Source organism: Exophiala bonariae (genome assembly GCF_035927105.1).
Source record: "Exophiala bonariae strain CCFEE 5792 chromosome Unknown scaffold_1, whole genome shotgun sequence".
Classification (NCBI taxonomy): domain Eukaryota; kingdom Fungi; phylum Ascomycota; class Eurotiomycetes; order Chaetothyriales; family Herpotrichiellaceae; genus Exophiala; species Exophiala bonariae.
Genome location: NW_027042476.1, coordinates 1,365,226 through 1,384,865, shown reverse-complemented (window position 1 = coordinate 1,384,865; position 19,640 = coordinate 1,365,226). Strand labels below are relative to the sequence as shown.

The window sequence follows — 19,640 nt, the reverse complement described above, 5'->3', positions numbered from 1 at the left end:
ATCATTGAACATCTGTTTGTAGTGACACAAATGACCAAGCAGTCGAAACTCCACATTCATGTAGAATCACGTTACAATCTTGACCGACATTACATGCCCGACATCAAGGAATTATTTGCGTAAGCCTGATAATGAATTAGTCAATCGACATGGTGAAATCACGGACGCAAATCTCTTACCATTGGCTTGATGTCGGGGTGGGGTACTGCTTCAAATTGATGATATTCAAGCTTCAATTCAGGCCCAACGTTGATGTAAGCACCTTTGTTCTCGGTCGTATCGCAATATTTGGGAGCGGAGAATACTGAGAGCATGTTAGTCGTCCTTTTCACTCAATAGCGACGTCAATTCAACTTACCGGTAATACACCTGCCATCATGTTCCACCTCGTAGCCATCCATTCTGACCTCGTGGCTTCGAATGACTGCCTCGAGACCATTGTTCTCACAGAAGCGTTTCGTCACATCAGGTCCAAACTGCAAGCCAACTCCTCGCTTGCTGGGTCCGCGTCCGGGTTCAGTCTGAGGATCAGTCCATAGCATCTCCATCATCAAGCCTTGCTGACCAGGCTGTCGCTGGACATGACGATCGAGTTTGCGAATGTCGTCCAAAGTGGTCTTGTCGTCTGAGAACAGACCACCGTGTAGAACCAGATACTTCTTGCCAACCAGGGTAGCCAAGGGGAGAGCAGAGAAGGATTCGGAAAACAGCTTGAAGGTCTTCTCGTTGTACTTGGCCTTGCATTCGCCCTCAAATCCATACACCCGATTCATATCGTCTGTCTCGTGGTTTCCTCGGTTCAAGAAGAACTGTTTGGGTCGCAGCCACTTGTACGAGTAGAGGAGCAGCGCGATTTCGGTAGACCATGATCCACGATCTACGAAATCACCGTTGAAGAGATACGAGTGTTTTTCGGTGGGGAAGCCGCTGAGCCGGAAAATCTCCAGGAGATCAAAGTATTGTCCATGGGTGTCACCACATATCGTCAGTTGTGTACCAGGCTCAACTTCCATCTCGACCATGGTGTTCTCATCGTACACAATATCTCGTACGGCTTTGATGATCTGGAACACATATTTCTTGTGGATCTTCTTGCCGTTCTTGAAGCGCTCTATCATGTCGTCGATGAATTCTTGTGTCATTTCTTCTTCTAACCGTACTCCATCGTAGGACTGGTCGACCTCTATCGAGTTGATATCGAGACCTTCAAAGGCCGAAGGAGGATCGCTGACTTCGATCGCCTTGAGGAACTGGATCTTCTTGAGGAGTTTCTCACACTCTGACAGCTTGAGTCTGGCATCCTTGTTGTTTGGCTCTTTCCTAACCACAATCTTGAAATCTCGAACGGCTTCTTGGGAATTGAGGATGGCAGTGTTCGCAATAGCTCTTCTCCAGTATGCCTAAACAAAGGTACAATGTCAGCTCAAGCGTTCGTGGAACCAAAGTTTGACGTGACTATCTTGACGCACCTTGACGTAATCCTTATCGAGCTCGATGGCCGATGTGGCGTCTGCGATAGCATAGCCGTACGCCTCGAGTTTGATATTTGCCTGCGCTCGATTGCAGAAGAAGGAAGGATCTTGGTCGTATTTCTCGATTGCTTTTGTGTAGAAATCAATCGCCGTGGGCCAGTCATGTTCTGCAAAGGCTTTGTTTCCCTTCTGTTTCAGTGCAGTGGCGGCTGTCTTATCTGAAGCCGCTGCCATGATTGTTGGAGGCGGAGCAGGCACAGGTATGTGGGCTTATCGAAGGAGTCTGAGGTAAGAGATGACGGACCGAGAAAGAAGAACAATTGCTATCGTGACATAACGGGGTGTGTGGGCACGTGTGAAGATTGCAGTCGAGAGTATCGAAATGTAAACCGAGTTTCGAGTGTCGAGTGTTTGACTGGGGAATATGGCTGGAAAGTTCTAGCCTCGAGTTAAGAGTGAACCACTTTTTTTTCTCCAATCTGGACTTTCTCGCCTGTTCTGGGTGCAGCGTGGTTTGTATCCGTACGGGGTTCACCTGGCGAGTCAAGCACCGAAAGGCTCCAGGCGACGAATCTCTAGGCCTTTTCTTTTTGCTTCCAAACGCCTGATTTGCCAAGTCCGATTGCGGAGAGCATATCCGCGCTAATCGTCGATCTGCCGAAACCTTAATTGCTGGCAGGATTGAGGGAAGCCACGACTGTTTTTCTCATCAGCCTGCAACTTCCTCTTCATCATCAACGAACACCGCAGCGGCGGCATTCCTGCTTCTCACTTATCATTACACTCCCATCGACTCTCATCTATACGAGACTCCGAGCGCGACGCTTCCTTCCGCTCTCTGTATCTTACCTCCTTGACGCCCTGCCACAACCATGACTTCTGCTCTTGGTCGCAATGCTCGCGCCTGCATGGTCTGCTCTGTCGTGCTGGCTATGAATGTAGACCCTCCCTGTCTCCACATCCCCAATCCCTTTCATTCATTTCCAGCAGACCTGACTTTCATCGCATAGGACTTCTACCGCGGTGGCTGCCCCAACTGCGAAGCGATCCTCGGCCTGAAAAACTCACAAGACGCAATTCAAGAATGCACATCTCAGGTTTTCGAGGGGCTCATCGCACTGGGTGATCCCAAGACATCGTGGGTGGCTAAGTGGCAGAGGTTGACCGAGTATGAGCCTGGTATTTACGCCACTAAGGTACAGGGACAACTGCCCAAGGAGGTTCTGGAGTCGTTGGAAGACAATGGCATCAAGTATATACCAAGGGATGGAAGCTCCCTTGAGGATGACGTGGCTTCTTGATAACCGCAGGCAATTGGCTTCTCCATTCCCACGCGGCACTGGCTGTGCGCACACCAAAACAAAGAACACAAATCATGGAAGCTCTCAATTGAATCAATCGAAGTTTGGGATTATACTGCTGAAAGCTGAAATCTGATAACTACGTCGGTGTCGGTTGCAAGGAGCAGCAAGCTCAACTATGCATCAAAACTCACACCACGATCATCACCATAACGCCACGGGCAAAAGAACCACCTTTGCACAAAGATCATTTACAAACTTTTGGCCACCTTCTCCAGCCCGTCCAGAAGGATATCTGCATGATGTTTCTGGAAGATCAGCATCGGGCGCAACCTCACAGCGGTGGCACCACTTCCACCAATGTTGATGCCAAAGGTCTTGGCCTTTGCGAGGAATTGATCACGTTTGCTATTGTCAAAGGCGATAAAGGTGCCCTGACCTTTACCGCGGAGGTTTTTGAAGTGCTCTGGATATTTCTGTCCCAAGCTCTCTAGACCAGAATAGAGATAGTCACCAACTTGAGCGGTGTTCTCCACCAAGTTTAGTCTTTCAATCTCATTCAAGATGGCCCGGAACAAAATTGCACGTGCTGGGTCGCCCATCCAGGTGTTGAACTGGCGATAAGGCTTGTTGGGTCGAAGCTCAGGGTTGCCAAAGTAGTAACCTGCTGTCTGTGCCTTCTTCGAGAATGTGACCATGTCCGGAGGATCCTGCAGATTCCAGTGGTCGTGGGCCCAGAACTTGCCCGTGGCACCGATGCCAGTTTGGACCTCGTCGACGATCAATAACACGTTATGGCGACGGGTGATCTCTCTCAAGCCGCGGAAGAACGCTGGGCTGGCATGATTATCACCGCCCTCTGACTGGATGGGCTCGACGACCACGGCCGCGACGGGGTTGTGGTAATTCTTGATGACCTCCTCTGCTTCCTCCAGGCAACGCTTCTCCTCGGCCGCATTCTCGGCGGCGTATTGGTCGAGCGGGTACTTCAACAGAGGGAACGAGGCTTGCGGCCAGTCGAAGGCGGGGATGTCGAGTTTGTGGATCGCCTTGCTGCGGGTGGTGGTCAAGGTGCCGAACAGCCGGCCGTGGAAGGCCGTCTTGAACGACATGATGGAGAAGTTGGGCGACCCGGGGCTTTGGTTGGCCATGGTGGACGACATTTCTTCCTCGGTGAATTCGACGTCCGGGCCGCCTCGCTGCTGCTGCGCCTTCCACATGAACGCTGCCTTGTAGGCGGTCTCGTTGGCGTCCGAGCCCGCCATCGCCGTGAATACTTGGTCGAGCCCCTTGGGTGCCGCTCGTAGGAGTCCGGTCTCCAGAATCGCCGCCCAGTCGTGCTGTGGGAAGTTGCCCAGCGCCGGTCGGTTGATCAGTGCAGAGGCCATCTCGGGTGAGGTTGCCGCGAGCAATAATGCGGGATTGCTGTAGCCGACGGGGATGGATGCAATCTGGGCATACACGTCGAGTAGGACGTTGCCGTCCAGATCGGCGATGTAGTTTCCGTAGCTCTGCTGATAGTTGCCCATCATGTTCAGACTGCGCGTGTCGAACACCTTGTGTAGTTCCTCGATGGCCTTTTTGCTCTTGGGGCCCGGGATCGCGGTCACGACATTTGGTCCCACGGGCTCGTCGGCGAAGAAGGGCACTTCATTGGAGGAGGAGGATGCTTCTGGGGCGTGGGCGACCGCGGCAGCAGCGGCACTACGGCTGTTGGAGGCGGATGCGAGACTTCGGATCGGAGCAGCCTTGAATGAATATCTCGAGGGTGCGGCGGCGGCGAGACGAGTCACGGAGCGTAAGCTCGCGGGGCGCAGAAACGAGGCCATGATGTTGAATGAAACAATTAGACGCTGAGGTAGTGTAGGAACAAGTGAGGAGAGCCCCTCAAAATATGTACAGTCGTTGTCTGCTAGAGCAGTATTAGTGACAGAGATACCTGACCCTTGGTAGATGGTTCTCGTGGGAGTTCTGGTATTTATTATTTGACTGTGGCTTCGATCAACATGAAGGGCGGGACCCAGGAATTGCAGTGGGTTGTTTCTTTTGAGAATAATGCGGAGAAGAACGCAGAACCTCCAATTCCTCTCCTCTCCACTTGACGCGTGCTCGTGGCCAATCTGGACACCAAATTCCCAGTTCGGGAAGGCCGTTCCGGGGCCCTTTACGCTGTTTACGCCCACCTATTCGATAAGCCTTTCGCTGACCCGGCCCGGTGTGGTTTTTGGTTGATAAGATATGAGGCAGGTGAGATTTAATTTGTTTGACCGCCTTTCTCTAGTAGATATGAACGGGTGGTTGATTGCATGGTCAAGCACAGTCACTGCATTGAACATGCGTGGATTCCATAGTTATATACATATGCTACCCACAGAACTGCTGTGTTCTTAGGCCACTCTATGACTTGCGTTCAACGTTGTCCATTACTTGCTCGTCACTCAACTGCTCTTGCCCTGGAGCTCGGTCTGCCAATGGACCGTCCGAAGCTCCCGCGACAATGTCTGAGTCTGTCGTCTTGTGTGCGGTCATCCTGGTCGAGCCTTTTGCAAAGGGATCATGTGTGACACCTCCAGGTACATTATGCAATCTCTTGGAGTCGATCTGGGCCGGGAGAGAATCGCCCGTGCCCGTGATGACTTCGTCGCCCGCTGTGTCTCGGGTGGTCTGGTTCACCATCTGTTAGCATGGGGACCGATGATATGCATTGGCGTTCCGGTTGAACGTACTCGGGGGATATCTCCCGCATTGGTTGCTGCTCCTGCAAGCGTCGAACTGCCTAGGTCGTTCGGGTCACGTTCACTCGTGGTCTGATCCGGACGAGGAACGGAAGGAATATGTCTCGGTCGTGCTGCATCGTCTGGTACTGTTGTGCCGTCCTTTGCGAGATCAAAGAGATCGCCTCCACTGTTTCGGCCGGATTGGTCTGACATGATGTTGTTCAATGGGGAATGCTGAATATCTCCAGATGTTATGACTATTGTGATGCTCAAAGATCACAGGTAGGGTTATGATGACCTATATTCACCCACAAAACTGTAGCGCAATTATGACGGTATGCTGGCCTTCGCATGGACTATTTCAATCATCGTGTGCCTGTACCATGTCATTGACCTCATGGTTATGTCAACACCCCAAATGATGTCACAATATCCTCGACTGGTGCCGGAGTCATTTTGCGGCATGCAATTACTTTGCACGATCCTGGAACACAGACTTACCTATCTGCCCACCTATATGTACGCGGAGGTTATGTGATTGATGCACAGTAAGCTCTTGAGGAGAAGTGTCAAGCAATCAGGGTGAACGGCTCCCCAGGGTCTTTTTGACGAGACCATGAAGTCGAGGCGGAATGTAGTGCGCCCATCTATAGACCTCAAGCAGAATAAATAGTACTTATAAGGAGAATGGATTCCAGTGTCATTATCAATTCACCTACGTCTTCGTGGTAGGACACAGGAGCAACGATGTTGGCGAGTGTAATGAAAATGATTGTGGCGTCGTCTCCGGAGGCTGCCCCGCACAGGATAAGATGCCGAGGTCCAAATGTTGGAGCATCGTGTCCACGACCCCGTTGAGCTTCTCACGTTTGAAGAGCAGGAGTTGAGCTGCACGAAGGCCTTCTCGCAAAGCTCTTAGGCATTTAACAGAACCCTCAATCCTCGGGGAAAAGCATAACTTTAGGACAGGAGGCTGTGAAGCTCAGTAGTTCTTGTGAGGCATCATGGACGGTCCAAACAATGGTATCGTTCTCTATCACTACTCATTCTCACCTTATGCGAGACGAGTGATATGGTACTTGGCACTTCGTGGGATTGATTATGCTGAATGTGTGAGTTGAAAAGGCGATTCAACTTTAGGTTGCTATTTCATTGCATGGTGCTAATGTGGAAACCAGAAACAAGCCCCAGTACTCCCACGACCAGACCTCAAAGCTTTGGGAATCAATTATCGACGAATTCCTTTGCTTGCTATCGGTCGTGATGTCTACTGCGACTCCCGGCTTATCCTGCGAAAGCTAGAAGAGTTGTTTCCAGATGGGGCTCTGGGAGCTTCCAACCCCGAGGAAAAGGCGATCCAGAAATTCCTCGAGATCTGGGCCGTCGAATCCGGCGTGTTCAACCGAGCGTCACAGCTCATACCGAGCAGCATGCCATTGTTGAATGATCCCAAATTCGTCAAAGACAGAGAGGATCTTACCAGCAGACCTTGGAGCAAAGAAGGTATCGACGCGAATCGACCAGAGGCACTGGCCGCCATCAGGAGCGGGTTTCAATTCCTAGAGTCGACCCTGTTGGCGGATGGACGTGATTGGGTGCTCAAGACTGATCGACCCACACTTGCAGATATTGAAGGTGAGTAGGAAGTACGCTGCAGGTCGCGACCTACAGATTGAGGCTAATGCGAGATTGAAAAGCTATCTGGACCTTTGATTGGCTCAATGGCCTCAAGGGAGCACTTCCCCGGGACCTGATTTCTGCGAAGCAATATCCTAAGGTATTCGCATGGATAGAGAGATTCAACGGCGTGCTGCAAAAGGCAAAGGCGCAGGCACCCAAACCCACCTCACTAAAGGGCGATGTTGCAGCTCAACGTATTTTCAACGCTTCCTTTGCGGAAAAAGACTTGGGGATCGACCAGGCGGATCCGTTAGGATTACGGCAAGGAGCATTGGTTGAGATTTACCCGATTGATTCTGGTTCCCGACATCATGATACAGGACACCTGATAGGACTCAGCCAGGACGAAGCAGTCCTGCACATTGGGTCTGAGGAGAAAGGAATACGCGTGCATTATCCTCGAACCGGCTTCAGAATTAAAACGCTCACCGTCGGAGGAGAGTCAAAGCTGTAACTGATCACCTGCAAGGGTTCGGGGTGCCAATGCAAGCATCGTGAACGTCTCCACGCCGCTACATTTGCCCGTAACATATCAAAATCTGCACGGGGCCACAGTTGAGAGTACTTCGTCGCTAGGCGTCCTGTCGGCAAGTGAGCGCTGCTTGGATTCTCCTGGAGGACAGCTTGCATGGTGTGACCAGCATCTGACTGTGTCAACAAAATCAATGCTGGATGATCTGTCTGTGAAGCATGCACTGAAGCCATGTTTGCCGGAATGTGAGCATTGCCCGCCGTTATGGCGACGGACCGATCGACAGTCTGCGAGACGTTCCGAGACATATCGAGCCATTTTGAGATCCCATGGACTCTGAGATGGATTCTTGTACCTACCTAGTAATGAATACAGAACCGCGGACCACAGTCTGTCCATGCCCACGATTCCGAACCATGATTTCAGGGGTATACCACACGTAGCAGTAGCAACCTGGGTGGAGATTGAGCCTGACAAGATGATGACTTGGATGTATCTGTAGATAGAAGAGAAGAGTGTCCCCAGACACAAGCAACGGCGTGATGTGTCACATGGAAACGGTGCCATCCAGTGACGAAATGGTTGATGCCCAATGACAGGAGCAATGATGCAGCTGGGCTCATTTCTTGGCCGTATTGGAGAAAACACTGTGACCACGGACGGAGGACTTGGATGGTAGATACGATAGTGCAGCTGAGTGGAAGCCACCACGTTTGTTGATGCCCAACCCGGCACGATTGGTCGGAGATGGGGAACGGAAGGCCTTTAATTGGGCTTCCATGTTTCGGTTGCTCCCACGCTTTTGGGGCGTAACAGTTGCCCAGGTTGTACTATTGGTGCCTAGGATCCAGTTTTCCTTAACCGGGCTACTGCTCCTCGGGCTTCTCAGGCATGCATGGCAGCATGGGTGAGCCTGTGGCTACCACCGACCGGTAACCTTGGGACGTTGACGAGAGGCTCCAACGATGCCACGCTTTCATCATCGTTGCCACAGGAAGATAGAGAGTTTCGGCTAACAGAACGATGGAGCATCTTGCAGACGAACCATCAATGCAGGTGAGGCTGTAGGACAATCACGTTGAATGACGGTCCTTTCATGATTGTTTGCTTACGGCCAGGACAGGCCTTGTTGTTGCTTGACCACCCATTGCTGCCAGAATGGAGGTTCACTTGTGTCTCACCCTCAGGTAAGGATGATTAGACGGTTCTCATTCACGTCCGGTGGAATTGACGGCAAACACGGTTTGAAGACTTACAGGATAGGATACAGAACTGTTCCTTTCGTTCCTGTTGCTTATCCAGCCTGGGTCGTTAAAATCAGCAGATGGTCAGTGAGTTTGAGTCAAGCGCAAAGCATCATGGAGCTGTGGTCTGGAAGACTTTGCCGTGCGTCAGGAAAACGCGAGTTAAAAAGAGCCCTTGGTCGCTGCTGGCAGTGGTGTGGCGGGCGGAACAACAGGTCTGTCCCCGTCAGCAAACACTGGTAAATCACATTCTTGGACATTTCTGGAACCATGAGCTGGGTGGTGGCCAATTAATTAGATGAATGTAGCCACCCAGCTGCAGGATTGTGGTCAAATACTTGTGGCCCTGTGACTCTCTAACCGGTCTTTTCTGCCCCGTCTGTCTGCCTTCATCCTTCTCGCCTCGGTTTCAATGGTTTGGTGGGTGCCAGCTGGCATTTCCTCTCCTGATTTTCTCACCTCATTCTCTCCCTTCAAATTCCATCCCACCTTCCATTCTCTTGCCAAACTGCAGATCACGGCGGCTACTACGGCATCCCACCCCCCCAAAATCCACTTCTTGGGCAACGGTTCCACGTCTAGGGCTCAGGCCGCACTTTAGTCAAACCGCAAATCCCTTCCAGACCTTCTTGTCTCTTCCACTCCTCCCCCTCTATCCTTCCTGCTCTCACTTCTCAACGCCGCAACGCCGCAACGTCAGGTACCTCCGTACATCCCCCTTCGAATCAAACTCACAGCACTATACACTATACGGACAGACCCAGGAAGGTACTTGTTTCCCGTACATCAAGTCCCAGTGGATCAACAGGACCACGCACCAGGGCTGCAGTGCATTGATTGGTGGCTATCTCTCGCTTCAATCCTGTGTGCAGCTTCAGTTCAGCCCAAAGCGCTCGCTGCCTGCGCCCATCACCCACATCTCTTCGCCCACTCTCACTTCTATCCAATTTTGCCTTCTGCCTCCCTCCATCTGTCTTCTTCTCTTCCTTGGTTCGGTATTACCACTTTCACACCTCAAACTCTCCTTGGACGACCTATCTTGCACCCGTTATTGGATCTAACCTTGCAGGACTCTTGGGACCAACGGACCTGGTGGATCTCTCTCTTCCCTGGATCATACTTGCAGCTTGCCTTAGCTTACAGGACGCGAAGCCACGCCTTCCTTGCCTCTGACTATTAGTTTCCCATTTGTTGCTGATCATCTGTTGCTGCCCGACTTGACCAGGACCTGTTCCACGCCTGCTTCCCCCAACTCTTTTATTATCTCTACCACCCACCATGTCGCGCTACCCTGATGAGCCAGAGTACTCCAGTTCAAGTCGTCGTCGAGAAACTGGCCACTCTTCTCACTCTTCTCGTAGAGATACCCGAGAACGTGAGCCCAGAGAACACCGGACTGAAACTACAAGAGAGAGAAGAACAATAGACGACAGAGACTCTCGTATGACTGATGCAATGGACACCCGCATGGAAACCAGAATGGACCCCCGTATGGACCCCCGCATGGACCCCAGGATAGACCACAGGATAGAATCCCGAATTGATCCCAGGATTGACCGCATGGACATCCGGACAGACCCAAGAGCTAATGCTACTGCTCGACTCGACCCTCGACCTGACCCTCGTGCCATGGGTGGTCGTACCACTGAACCTGAGGCTGTTATCTATCGAGATCCCACTACTGGTGAGATATATCGCGAAGTGCCACCGGCGAGCAGGTCTCCTTATGCTCCTAATGATCGTTATGATGATGCGGCCACAAGAAGTCGAACTCAAATGGATACCACTATGGCTATGGATCGTGATCTTGTCAGGCCCAGCCCTCATTACTCGGAATATTTTTGCCCAGGAGAAGGCATTGAACGAGAAGTTATCCAGCATGAAATTTGCAAATATCTTGGTCAGGATGCCACTTGCCGCCCAGGTCGTAACGATCAAGTATGCCGCATTGCTGGTTCCCGAGGTTGAATTCATCGTGCTGATTATACCCTTGCAGGGACGTTCCGGATTCTGGGTCAAAGCCTATCGCCCATTTACAACGGTATGGACACATCACTTTATGATAATAACTGGACCCTTACTGATCACTCCTGTTTAGGCGATGGAACAGTCACTACGAGAAGATACCGTCAAATGGAATCGTGAGCGAGACAGAAGGGCCAGACAGGGCCGTTCGCAAGGTACGCCTGTGAGCGACAACCCAACAACTCGGTCTAAGGATCGTGTAGGTTCATATGCCGAAATGCAAGCCCGCCAGGAAAGAGACCGCCGCTATCCAGGAGAAATGGACCTCGATGATGATTATGACAGACCTCCTCCAAGGCATCGTGAAGTAGACCCACGAATGGCTCCTCCCCGCCCCACGGTGACTTCTGGTTATCCTCCGGAACCTGGCTATCCGGCTTCATATTCCATTTCGTCAAACCAACCAGGCTACCCACCCATCTCTCAGCCAGGCTATTATCCATCGGAACAACGGGAACCCAGGACTGTTTTCCCTGGCAGTTCCACACCCCCGTCTATAAGTCGAACGACACAAGGAGGGTATATCCCCGCCCCTTATACCACATCGTCCAGATCGGCGCCACCTGTATCTGCATCTATACCGGCTACTTATCCTGAAAGAAGAGGAGGGGAAATAATGGGTGCATATCCCCCCGGCTACCCTGACCCCTCTCGTAGGCATGGCAGATGACACCTGCCTCACCCTCTATACCGTCTTTGATGATGTGTAGTGCCTTTCTGGATGTTTCAGTTTGCTCTGTTTTCTGGCCCAATCAGAAGTCGACAACTTCTTCTCCGATTTATTCCAATGCGGAGTCGCATCCGACACGAAAAACGCCTTCTCTCCCGGACTCTCTAACTACATTAATGGCGTTGCTATGCTTCAAGAACAGCTTCCTTGAATCATTCCTGGATTGTTACATCACCATTGATGAGGTTATGATTTATGATTACCATGAGAACGCAGACTCGCCTGGTCCATTAGACATTGATCACCATGTTATAACGGCACTTGGCCTCTGGATTCTGGCGCTGGACGGCCGGCTTGTATCCGGACCTTTACAAGATTTCTTGGAGTATTACACAAAACGGACTTCTCAAATTTATATACCATTTCTGCGATGCCGGTCATTCGGATTGAAATGTTTTTGTACCTAGCATATGAATTGGCGCGTGCAAGCTGCTATGCAGTGGGACGGATGGGATGGGAAATGAACTCGGTCAGGGTTACTAATGAGACACATCTTATCCTTGGTCCTTTGTTCACTCATGTCGACATGACTTGGCATGCCACTCCTTGGGTTCTTTTACTGTCTAGATCAGCAATTCCCATAAGCGCCATCATCTGGATGTTCCTCGATGTGGATTCAGGAGTTCAATGTTGCACATTCCACCATATGTGGCCGGACAGGTCATACAATTCACAAGTATGGTGCCGAACCAAATGCATGAATACACCGGGCCACCACCAAAGATTGAAGTTCTTGTCGCTCTCAACCTTTCGTCTTCGCTGTATACAGGTTTCGTGTTCTCCATTCTTGCGGTTCCTCAATGCTTCTTCTCCTGCTGGATCACTACGCCAGAAATGTGCCATGTCTGTTCTCATGTTTGATTACCAGAAGTCCGCCCTCCGAATCTGCTTCGTGACGCCTTGCTTTTTCTGAGGGGGCTCTATCCGACCCAGCGTTGTTTGGATCCCTTGTCAGTCTCCAATGCATACACCTTCTCACCCCCTTCTCTTGGCTGACACTCGCTCACATCAAAAGAAGATCATAGGCCTGATGGTCTTCCTGTGTGTATTGTATGGCTTTCTTGTCATTAAATGTGACTCCGGATCCTTCTCTCCAAGGACTTCTTTGGAAACTTAGCGGGCACTAGTCTTGCAAATCACAGGGCTCTTACGACGTTGTTGATACAGGAGTGGCAGGTATTCTTAAGGTGAGGTATACATATTACCGTTTGAGGTGACCGCTACGGAAAGCAAAAATATCAATGTGACGTGAGTTGAGAGTCAGGCTGGGATTTGCACCTTCACTATACAGAATCACTTTTGGGTGACCGCTGTCGTCAAGTGACAGAAAGTTCACCGTCTTTCAAATTCACTTCACTCAATTACCCCGGCGCCTACCCACTGCCTATGACCATTGCGCAGCGCGCTGTTCCTAATCTGCACTTTTGTCACTGCTGTGAAGAGTGACTCAGGCAGCACGGTGACATTGTCATTGCTAGCGCGGCCTTCGCGCCTATATCAATCTGCCTCAACTTCGACTCTCCGCGTCCGCGTGTTTTCTTTTATCACTACACATTGCCTCTCTCTTCGTCTGCTCACCGACTGCGGATGAGCTCCTGTTTACCTGTATCTTCTCACAGAGCATCCTTAATTTCACCCTGCACCTGGCTGATCCCCTTCACATCACTTCATCATCATGACGACTTCTGAGCAGTCAGAATTCCCCAAATTCCGTGATGGCAATGTTTTCATCATGATATCCACCACTCAGACATACCGTCTTCACCAACAAGTCTTGGAGAGCCATTCGACTTTCTTCAAGAAAGAAATCGCCAAGTACCCCGGTGCTCACCTGAACGCAGCAGCCAGACGCAACAATGCCCCACAATATCACTTTGAGTGGTTGGAAGCGACTTCAGACAATGATAACGGACGGTTTGTGAGATTGGTAAGTCAAACTGGAGACAGTGACTTTCCTGATGAGCAAACACCACCGACTAACACAGTATGATTGCAGGAAGTAAGCAACTCTGGCCGTACACTAGGAAGCACTCCACGCGGTCCACGCCTCATCAATGGGAAAGTCGACAAATCCAATGACAAAGCCTGGGACTGGGTCTTTGGCCTCTTCTACAGCCGTGCGCCTGTGTTTGACAGTGAGAATCTGCAGGTTGTCCTCGATCATGTGATTTCCATGATTGAATGCGCTGAGATCATCGGCTCCGAGAAGTTCATCTATCAGACTGCCGACCTTGCATTGCTTCGTCACGACAATGTTCTCTGGACCTCGATCTTGGGTGCACCTGCTGTATGGATTGAGTTTGCTTGCCGTCTTCACTCACCATCGATTTTCACAGAAGCAGCCATTCACCTGGTGGGCCAGTGGGAGACACTGTCGGACGCGGTAAAGGAAGGTATCCCCAAATCAGCACGTCTGACCATCGCGCAAAAAGCCAGAGAGCTCTCGATTGTCAAAGAAGCCGTTGAGCTCAGAATCCTGGGCCATTACCCTGCCTACACCACCCGAAAAGCCGCACAGAAGCCTGGCCGTCCCTCATATGCCAATGACATCTACATGTGGATGTGTATTGGGTTCTTTCGTCAATGGTTTGCCCAATGCATCTCCGACGACCGCACCCGACGTGCTCCCGACGGCGGCCTCAACATCTACTGTGCAATCGCCGAAGGTGGGCAGGCATATCTCTCGCACCTGGACTTCCAGGAATTCCACCGATATTTCCCCATGAGCATCAAAGCCACTCACGTTCTCGAAGCCCACATGGGTGTGCTCAAGAAAGACCTGCAGGCATTTGTCGAGCCCCTCATCGAACAAAACACTCATCTGAAGAGAGGCGCGTATCAGATCCATTGGCTGACCTGTGCCAAGATCGAGAAGATGGATTTCCCGTGGTACAGCCCTTACGAAGGCAAGCATGATGCCCTCGAGGATCTGTACAAGACCCTGGAGGAAGAGAACGCTCGAATGGATGCCATGAAAAGAGCCGATGCGGGGTTTGAGGCGCGTACTGAACACGATGTCGAGAACGAGCCAGATGACCTGTCCGAGATGGAGGAAGACGAAGGGACCGTCGACGACCACGCCATGAGACTCGCACAGGCTAGAGCTGGCAAGAAGCGTGCACGAGACGAAGATGATTATGAAGAAGAATCCCAGGGCACTGACGCTGCTGGACCCGCCGGTGTTGAGGTTAGTCTTAGTCGTGTCGCAGCCGCCTCCAACAATGTCCCCATCACTCATGTTCCCGGAACTACTGCCCCTGTCATACCCGGTGTTGAACTCGCTGCATTTATCCCTGTTGATCCCCGTCTTGTTGACGTCACTGGCTTTTCGGTTGAGCCTGACAGTGCTGATAATGTTGTTCCCAATGCTCAGGCCAATGGTGCTACAGACGCAGAGTACGCACAATTCATCAACGACGCCGGCGACGCCGAAGAAGACGGTGACGGTGATGAGTTTATGGAGGATCAAGACTAGGCTATTCGCACGACCGCCAAGGGAGAGCGAATCGATCAATGTGCGCGTGCGCGAAGACTCAGTGCGTCTCTTGCGGTGGATTGACCCGGACGGACCTGTCTTCTGCCACACAATTTCTCTTCTACACGAGCCGCCTCCAACTCCGGATGGAGTGGTGAGCACTGTCCTGAGCATAGCAGCGACCCCCACGTTCAATGGCTTTGTCAAAGTGGAGGCATCGGAAAGGACACTCTTTACCCAGTTGGACAGGACAGCCGAGGAGAACAACCTTGGTTATTGCACTCCTCAATCCTCAATTTTCCTTTCTTCATTTCGTGCTGGGTTGGGTTGCAGAGCAAGGCATTGGGGAAAGTCTAGATAGTTTTCCAAAAAATGGCAAGCAGATTCCAAAACAAAACAGAATACACTTCACACCGTCATAGTTTCCATTTTTGATCTTTTCATCTTCTGTTTCTCTCTTTGGAGAAGGTATGTACAAAGGTGAGGAATAGTTAGTTATTCTCTTGTCTTCGGTCCAGTCGCAAGCCCATCGTCTCAGCGACTCTTTCTACCCAGTCCGGCACTGTCTGTCGTTCTCATTGCTGCACTGCAAAGTGAACCAGACGCTCCGACTGACTTCAGTAATCTTTCTTTATTTATGTTCCAAAGGTCGTACAACTTGATTTTGTCTGGCTTAGTCGCGTTCACTTTGGGTCATCAAAGCCCTCTGGTATCTTCCTCGGTCCTTTGGGAACTGTTGCAAGAAAACATGGTTAGTAGACTGTATCTCTCTAACACTTCCTCCAGCTCCTATATTTGCTCTCTAATCATGCTTCCCCAGCCCCATTGCCCTGTTGCTTGCATTCGACCTCAACACGACCAGGAACGCTCGGTCGTTCCATCGCTCCGCAACCAAGATCTCGAGTGAAACAAACGAAGGCAGTACTCACTAGGATATGTCAAAGGTATTCTCGCCGGCTCTTCATCGCCCGCCCATCTCCTCAAAGGCGGAATCACCACGAACGTGAATGGTGAGAGTCCTCCGAGCACACAGCTCCAGAAAATCGCAGGCTTCTCGTGCGCCGCCCAACGCAGGTACCGGACCGGTGAGCCCCAGAATCGTTGTGGGATGCCGGACATTGTGTTTGAATGGAGGGTAGAGATTGGACTTCGGTAGAGGGGGTTTAAGTGGGAGGTCTGAGCAGTCTGCTCTCCGGAGATTGGATGGAACCAAGGACACTGTTGGTGTATTCTGGATGGGGAAAAGAGTCGTGAGGGTCGTTCTGTGCTCTGCGTGGTTGTTTGGCTTTGTAAAACTGATACCCTCCTCCTTCCTGGGCTCAAAGTCACGATCGCATTGAAATGATGTTAAGCTCGAACATCAACGCTGCGATTGGGTAGGAGCGAGCTGGCTTGGGGGTTACGGTGGAGGGGAAATCCAGACAGTGCAAGGCTGAGACACGTGATGCTGATCGGGGCCTTGGCAAAGCCTTGCACTTGACCACGTCTCCTCTGCGGAGTAACAGTTCAAGGCGTGTGAGCAATTGCGGAACAATTCTTGAAGCCCGTGTGAACGCCAAATGAGTGCTGCTGTGTGAACTCACGTCCTCTATACTTTTCGGTCGCTGTATCATGATGCGGCCTTTCTCTTCCTTATGCCTGCTGATACTGGCATTTCTGGGGGTGGTCTCCGCCAGAAGTGCCGTGGGAAACAGACTGTTGGTCGTCTTGGAGGATGAATCGCAGAAGAGTCTATATTCGAAATTCTGGGCAGATTTAGAAGGTACGGTTCAGGGCCCAAGAGGAACCTACATATGCTGATTGAATGGTACAATAGCTCGGGATTTCAAACTGTCCTTTGAATCACCGCGAAACGATGCATTGTCTCTATTCAGACATGGAGAACTTGCATTCGAGCATGTGCTCTTAACACCTCCCAAGTCGAAGGGTTGGCTTTACCCTGTCTCATTCATGGCCCTCTTACTAAACAATAGACAGGCTATGGCCCATCGTTAACGCCGAAACTCCTCCTCGATTATGTCAATGCAGGCGGAAACGTACTACTGGGACTCTCCGCCGAATCAGGCACACCCTCTGCCATCTCGTCTCTCCTACTAGAATTCGACATTACACTTCCGACAGACAAGAACTCGGTGGTCGTCGATCATTTCAACTATGACACTGCCTCTGCAGGCGAGAAACATGATGTCCTGCTGGTCAGCCGATCGAACCCCTCAAGAGCAGATGTGGTGAACTTTTTCGGAGGAAGTGGACTGTTGGCCCTCCCACAGACAGTCGGACAGACTCTTGGAAACACGAGCCCACTTGTTGCGCCCATATTGAAGGCTCCGGTGACTGCATACGCATGTAACCCCAAGGACGATGCGGAGAGTGTTGAAGACGTGTTTGCGACTGGCTCGCAGCTGTCTCTCATCTCGGCTCTTCAGGCACGCAACTCCGCACGCTTTGTGGTGCTGGGATCCCTTGAATCGCTCCAGGACAAATGGTTTGATGCCTCAGTCAAGACACCAGACGGCAAGAGCGTAAAAACCGTCAATAGGGAATTCGCACAGCAATTGACGGAATGGACTTTCAAGGAAGTTGGGGTTCTGAAAGTGATAGATATCAACCACTACCAAATCACTCCAGCCACCAAAGCGAACCAGAATGCGACTCAAATCGGTGATTCGAACCCGGAGATCTATCGAATCAAAAACGACGTGGTAACTTGCTCTCCTCTTACCTCTATGTCTGGTTCAGCCTACTAACAACCTCTCCCTTAGAAATTCAACATCGAAATCGCCCAATGGTCACGCACACACTGGACACCATTCACACTACCGTCCACCACCGACGCCGTTCAACTCGAATTCAGCATGCTATCACCCTTCCAACGCCTAGCACTCAGCCCGTCCGCTTCCCCACCATCCCCCAACAGCACAATCTACACCACGACCTTCACGACTCCCGACCAGCACGGCATCTTCGCCTTCAAAGTGAACTACAAGCGGCCGTGGCTGACAAGCATCGAGGAGAAGCGGCAGGTCACGGTGCGCCACTTCGCGCACGACGAGTGGCCGCGGTCCTGGGCCATCAGCGGGGCGTGGCCTTGGATCACCGGCCTCTGGAGCGTCATTGGTGGCTTCTTGGCTTTCGTTGCCCTCTGGCTCTATTCGGAACCCCCGAAGGGTCAGAGTGAGAGTGAGAGGAGACGGAAGTTGAGCGTTAGTGCGCCGGCTAAATAAATTTGATGTTGGATGTCGTTTGGTTCCCTTGAATGGGTAAATTACATGCTCATGACTGGAGTATCAACCTTCCCAGACCTGCAGCTCATGGGAGAAGAAATGTATTTTATGGTTTCCGATCTCCGGACGGAATATAGCTTGCTAGGCTAGATTGGCCATGAAAAAGAAAAGCAGAATAGAGTTTGAACCTTCAAAATCGATATGTGGGTATGGCGGTTCTCAAATTCAATGATCACTTTGGATGCCAAAATATTTGTTTATTTGTACAGGAGTAGTGATACATATGTACTGTTGACCCGTGTCCGATACCGAGCTTTTCCCTAGGACCCCATCAATCCTGGTGTAGGCGCATCATGATATGGGTCTGATACAGACAACCTCCAGACCTTATTGCTCGTTGTTGAACAGGAGATCCAATTCGGAGATCGCCAGGATTGTCCCTCAAAAAGCATTCCTTCGGAGAGGTCCATTGCGAACGAATACCACATAGCTTGCCACCTGCAAAGCCCGCCGACTCCGTCTCATCGCAACGGCGTGAGGGAGGACTTGAAGGCACACGTCGGCATTTGTCAGAGTTCTTCGAGTCTCGTTGCATGTCATTCGAGGCCAGAGGCTATCCACTCCGGACCCCTTTGTCGAAGCTGGAGTTCTGGATCGTTTAATCTGGAGGTGGGTCAAGGGGCAGAGAGAACAGCTCTTCCACTTGTCGGACAAATCGAGCGTCGTCGTAGGCGTACGCCGTAATTGGAACCATCTCGATCCCCTCGAAAGAGAGTCAATCACAGGCCTCTCGTCTTGCTCTCATCGAAACCCAGGCCTTCCACCTCACCACGCTGCTCTTTCTTCATTTTCTCCACCACATCAAACGCCGGCTTTCCACCGTATAACTGGCCTCCTTTATCGCCGCCACCCTCGAGCTCGAGACTGGTTGAGATGGGCGCATTGCCTCGGAAGCGTTTCCTCATATCTACCATGCCGCGCTTGCAGTCGCGGAAACCCCGTTTGAGTTGCTGGCATTGCATTGGAAGTGTTTCAAGGTGCGGAGACGACAGGCATTCTAGTGGAGTGTGTCGGTCGACCATGATGCAGTCTGTGTTCTGTAGGCATGCTGCGAGAGCGGCTCCTGTGGGCACAGAAGATGGTGGTTAGATTTGGTCGTTGGGAATTAGAAGAAGGGTTCGAGGTGCACTCACTGATCTCTTTACATGAGGACGGCATCGTCAGTGGTATATATTGAGGACGGGTGCTCTCAGCCAAATCGACCGAAATGCAAGACTGAGCGTGCTCTGGTGGTATCAGG

General features: G+C 51.3%; 9 protein-coding genes across 9 annotated transcripts; 5 read left to right on the top strand and 4 right to left on the bottom strand.

Moving 5' to 3' along the window:
• Window positions 1-89: 89 nt before the first annotated feature.
• On the bottom strand, window positions 90-1,706 carry LTR84_000494 (uncharacterized protein; the record flags this gene model as incomplete). The annotated part of the gene is made up of 4 exons (XM_064844124.1): window positions 90-125; window positions 180-304; window positions 359-1,400; window positions 1,470-1,706. 4 exons carry the CDS (start codon window positions 1,704-1,706, stop codon window positions 90-92), a joined length of 1,440 nt encoding a protein of 479 aa, XP_064711984.1.
• A 638-nt stretch (window positions 1,707-2,344) lies between these two features.
• Window positions 2,345-2,773, top strand: SPT4 (transcription elongation factor spt4; the record flags this gene model as incomplete). Its single annotated transcript, XM_064844123.1, has 2 exons — window positions 2,345-2,410; window positions 2,483-2,773. The coding sequence occupies 2 exons, from the start codon at window positions 2,345-2,347 to the stop codon at window positions 2,771-2,773; spliced, it is 357 nt and encodes a 118-aa protein (XP_064711983.1).
• A 251-nt stretch (window positions 2,774-3,024) lies between these two features.
• On the bottom strand, window positions 3,025-4,602 carry LTR84_000492 (uncharacterized protein; the record flags this gene model as incomplete). The annotated part of the gene is made up of 1 exon (XM_064844122.1): window positions 3,025-4,602. One exon carries the CDS (start codon window positions 4,600-4,602, stop codon window positions 3,025-3,027), a length of 1,578 nt encoding a protein of 525 aa, XP_064711982.1.
• Window positions 4,603-5,170: 568 nt separating this feature from the next.
• LTR84_000491 (uncharacterized protein) lies at window positions 5,171-5,703 on the bottom strand (the record flags this gene model as incomplete). Its single annotated transcript, XM_064844121.1, has 2 exons — window positions 5,171-5,437; window positions 5,500-5,703. The coding sequence occupies 2 exons, from the start codon at window positions 5,701-5,703 to the stop codon at window positions 5,171-5,173; spliced, it is 471 nt and encodes a 156-aa protein (XP_064711981.1).
• A 791-nt stretch (window positions 5,704-6,494) lies between these two features.
• LTR84_000490 (uncharacterized protein) lies at window positions 6,495-7,624 on the top strand (the record flags this gene model as incomplete). Its single annotated transcript, XM_064844120.1, has 3 exons — window positions 6,495-6,602; window positions 6,669-7,125; window positions 7,188-7,624. The coding sequence occupies 3 exons, from the start codon at window positions 6,495-6,497 to the stop codon at window positions 7,622-7,624; spliced, it is 1,002 nt and encodes a 333-aa protein (XP_064711980.1).
• A 2,540-nt stretch (window positions 7,625-10,164) lies between these two features.
• On the top strand, window positions 10,165-11,581 carry LTR84_000489 (uncharacterized protein; the record flags this gene model as incomplete). Its single annotated transcript, XM_064844119.1, has 3 exons — window positions 10,165-10,824; window positions 10,883-10,927; window positions 10,985-11,581. The coding sequence occupies 3 exons, from the start codon at window positions 10,165-10,167 to the stop codon at window positions 11,579-11,581; spliced, it is 1,302 nt and encodes a 433-aa protein (XP_064711979.1).
• A 1,735-nt stretch (window positions 11,582-13,316) lies between these two features.
• Window positions 13,317-15,116, top strand: LTR84_000488 (uncharacterized protein; the record flags this gene model as incomplete). Its single annotated transcript, XM_064844118.1, has 2 exons — window positions 13,317-13,568; window positions 13,638-15,116. 2 exons carry the CDS (start codon window positions 13,317-13,319, stop codon window positions 15,114-15,116), a joined length of 1,731 nt encoding a protein of 576 aa, XP_064711978.1.
• A 1,614-nt stretch (window positions 15,117-16,730) lies between these two features.
• On the top strand, window positions 16,731-18,340 carry LTR84_000487 (uncharacterized protein; the record flags this gene model as incomplete). The annotated part of the gene is made up of 4 exons (XM_064844117.1): window positions 16,731-16,878; window positions 16,933-17,043; window positions 17,094-17,818; window positions 17,879-18,340. The coding sequence occupies 4 exons, from the start codon at window positions 16,731-16,733 to the stop codon at window positions 18,338-18,340; spliced, it is 1,446 nt and encodes a 481-aa protein (XP_064711977.1).
• A 779-nt stretch (window positions 18,341-19,119) lies between these two features.
• Window positions 19,120-19,558, bottom strand: LTR84_000486 (uncharacterized protein; the record flags this gene model as incomplete). Its single annotated transcript, XM_064844116.1, has 2 exons — window positions 19,120-19,463; window positions 19,534-19,558. 2 exons carry the CDS (start codon window positions 19,556-19,558, stop codon window positions 19,120-19,122), a joined length of 369 nt encoding a protein of 122 aa, XP_064711976.1.
• Window positions 19,559-19,640: the final 82 nt, after the last annotated feature.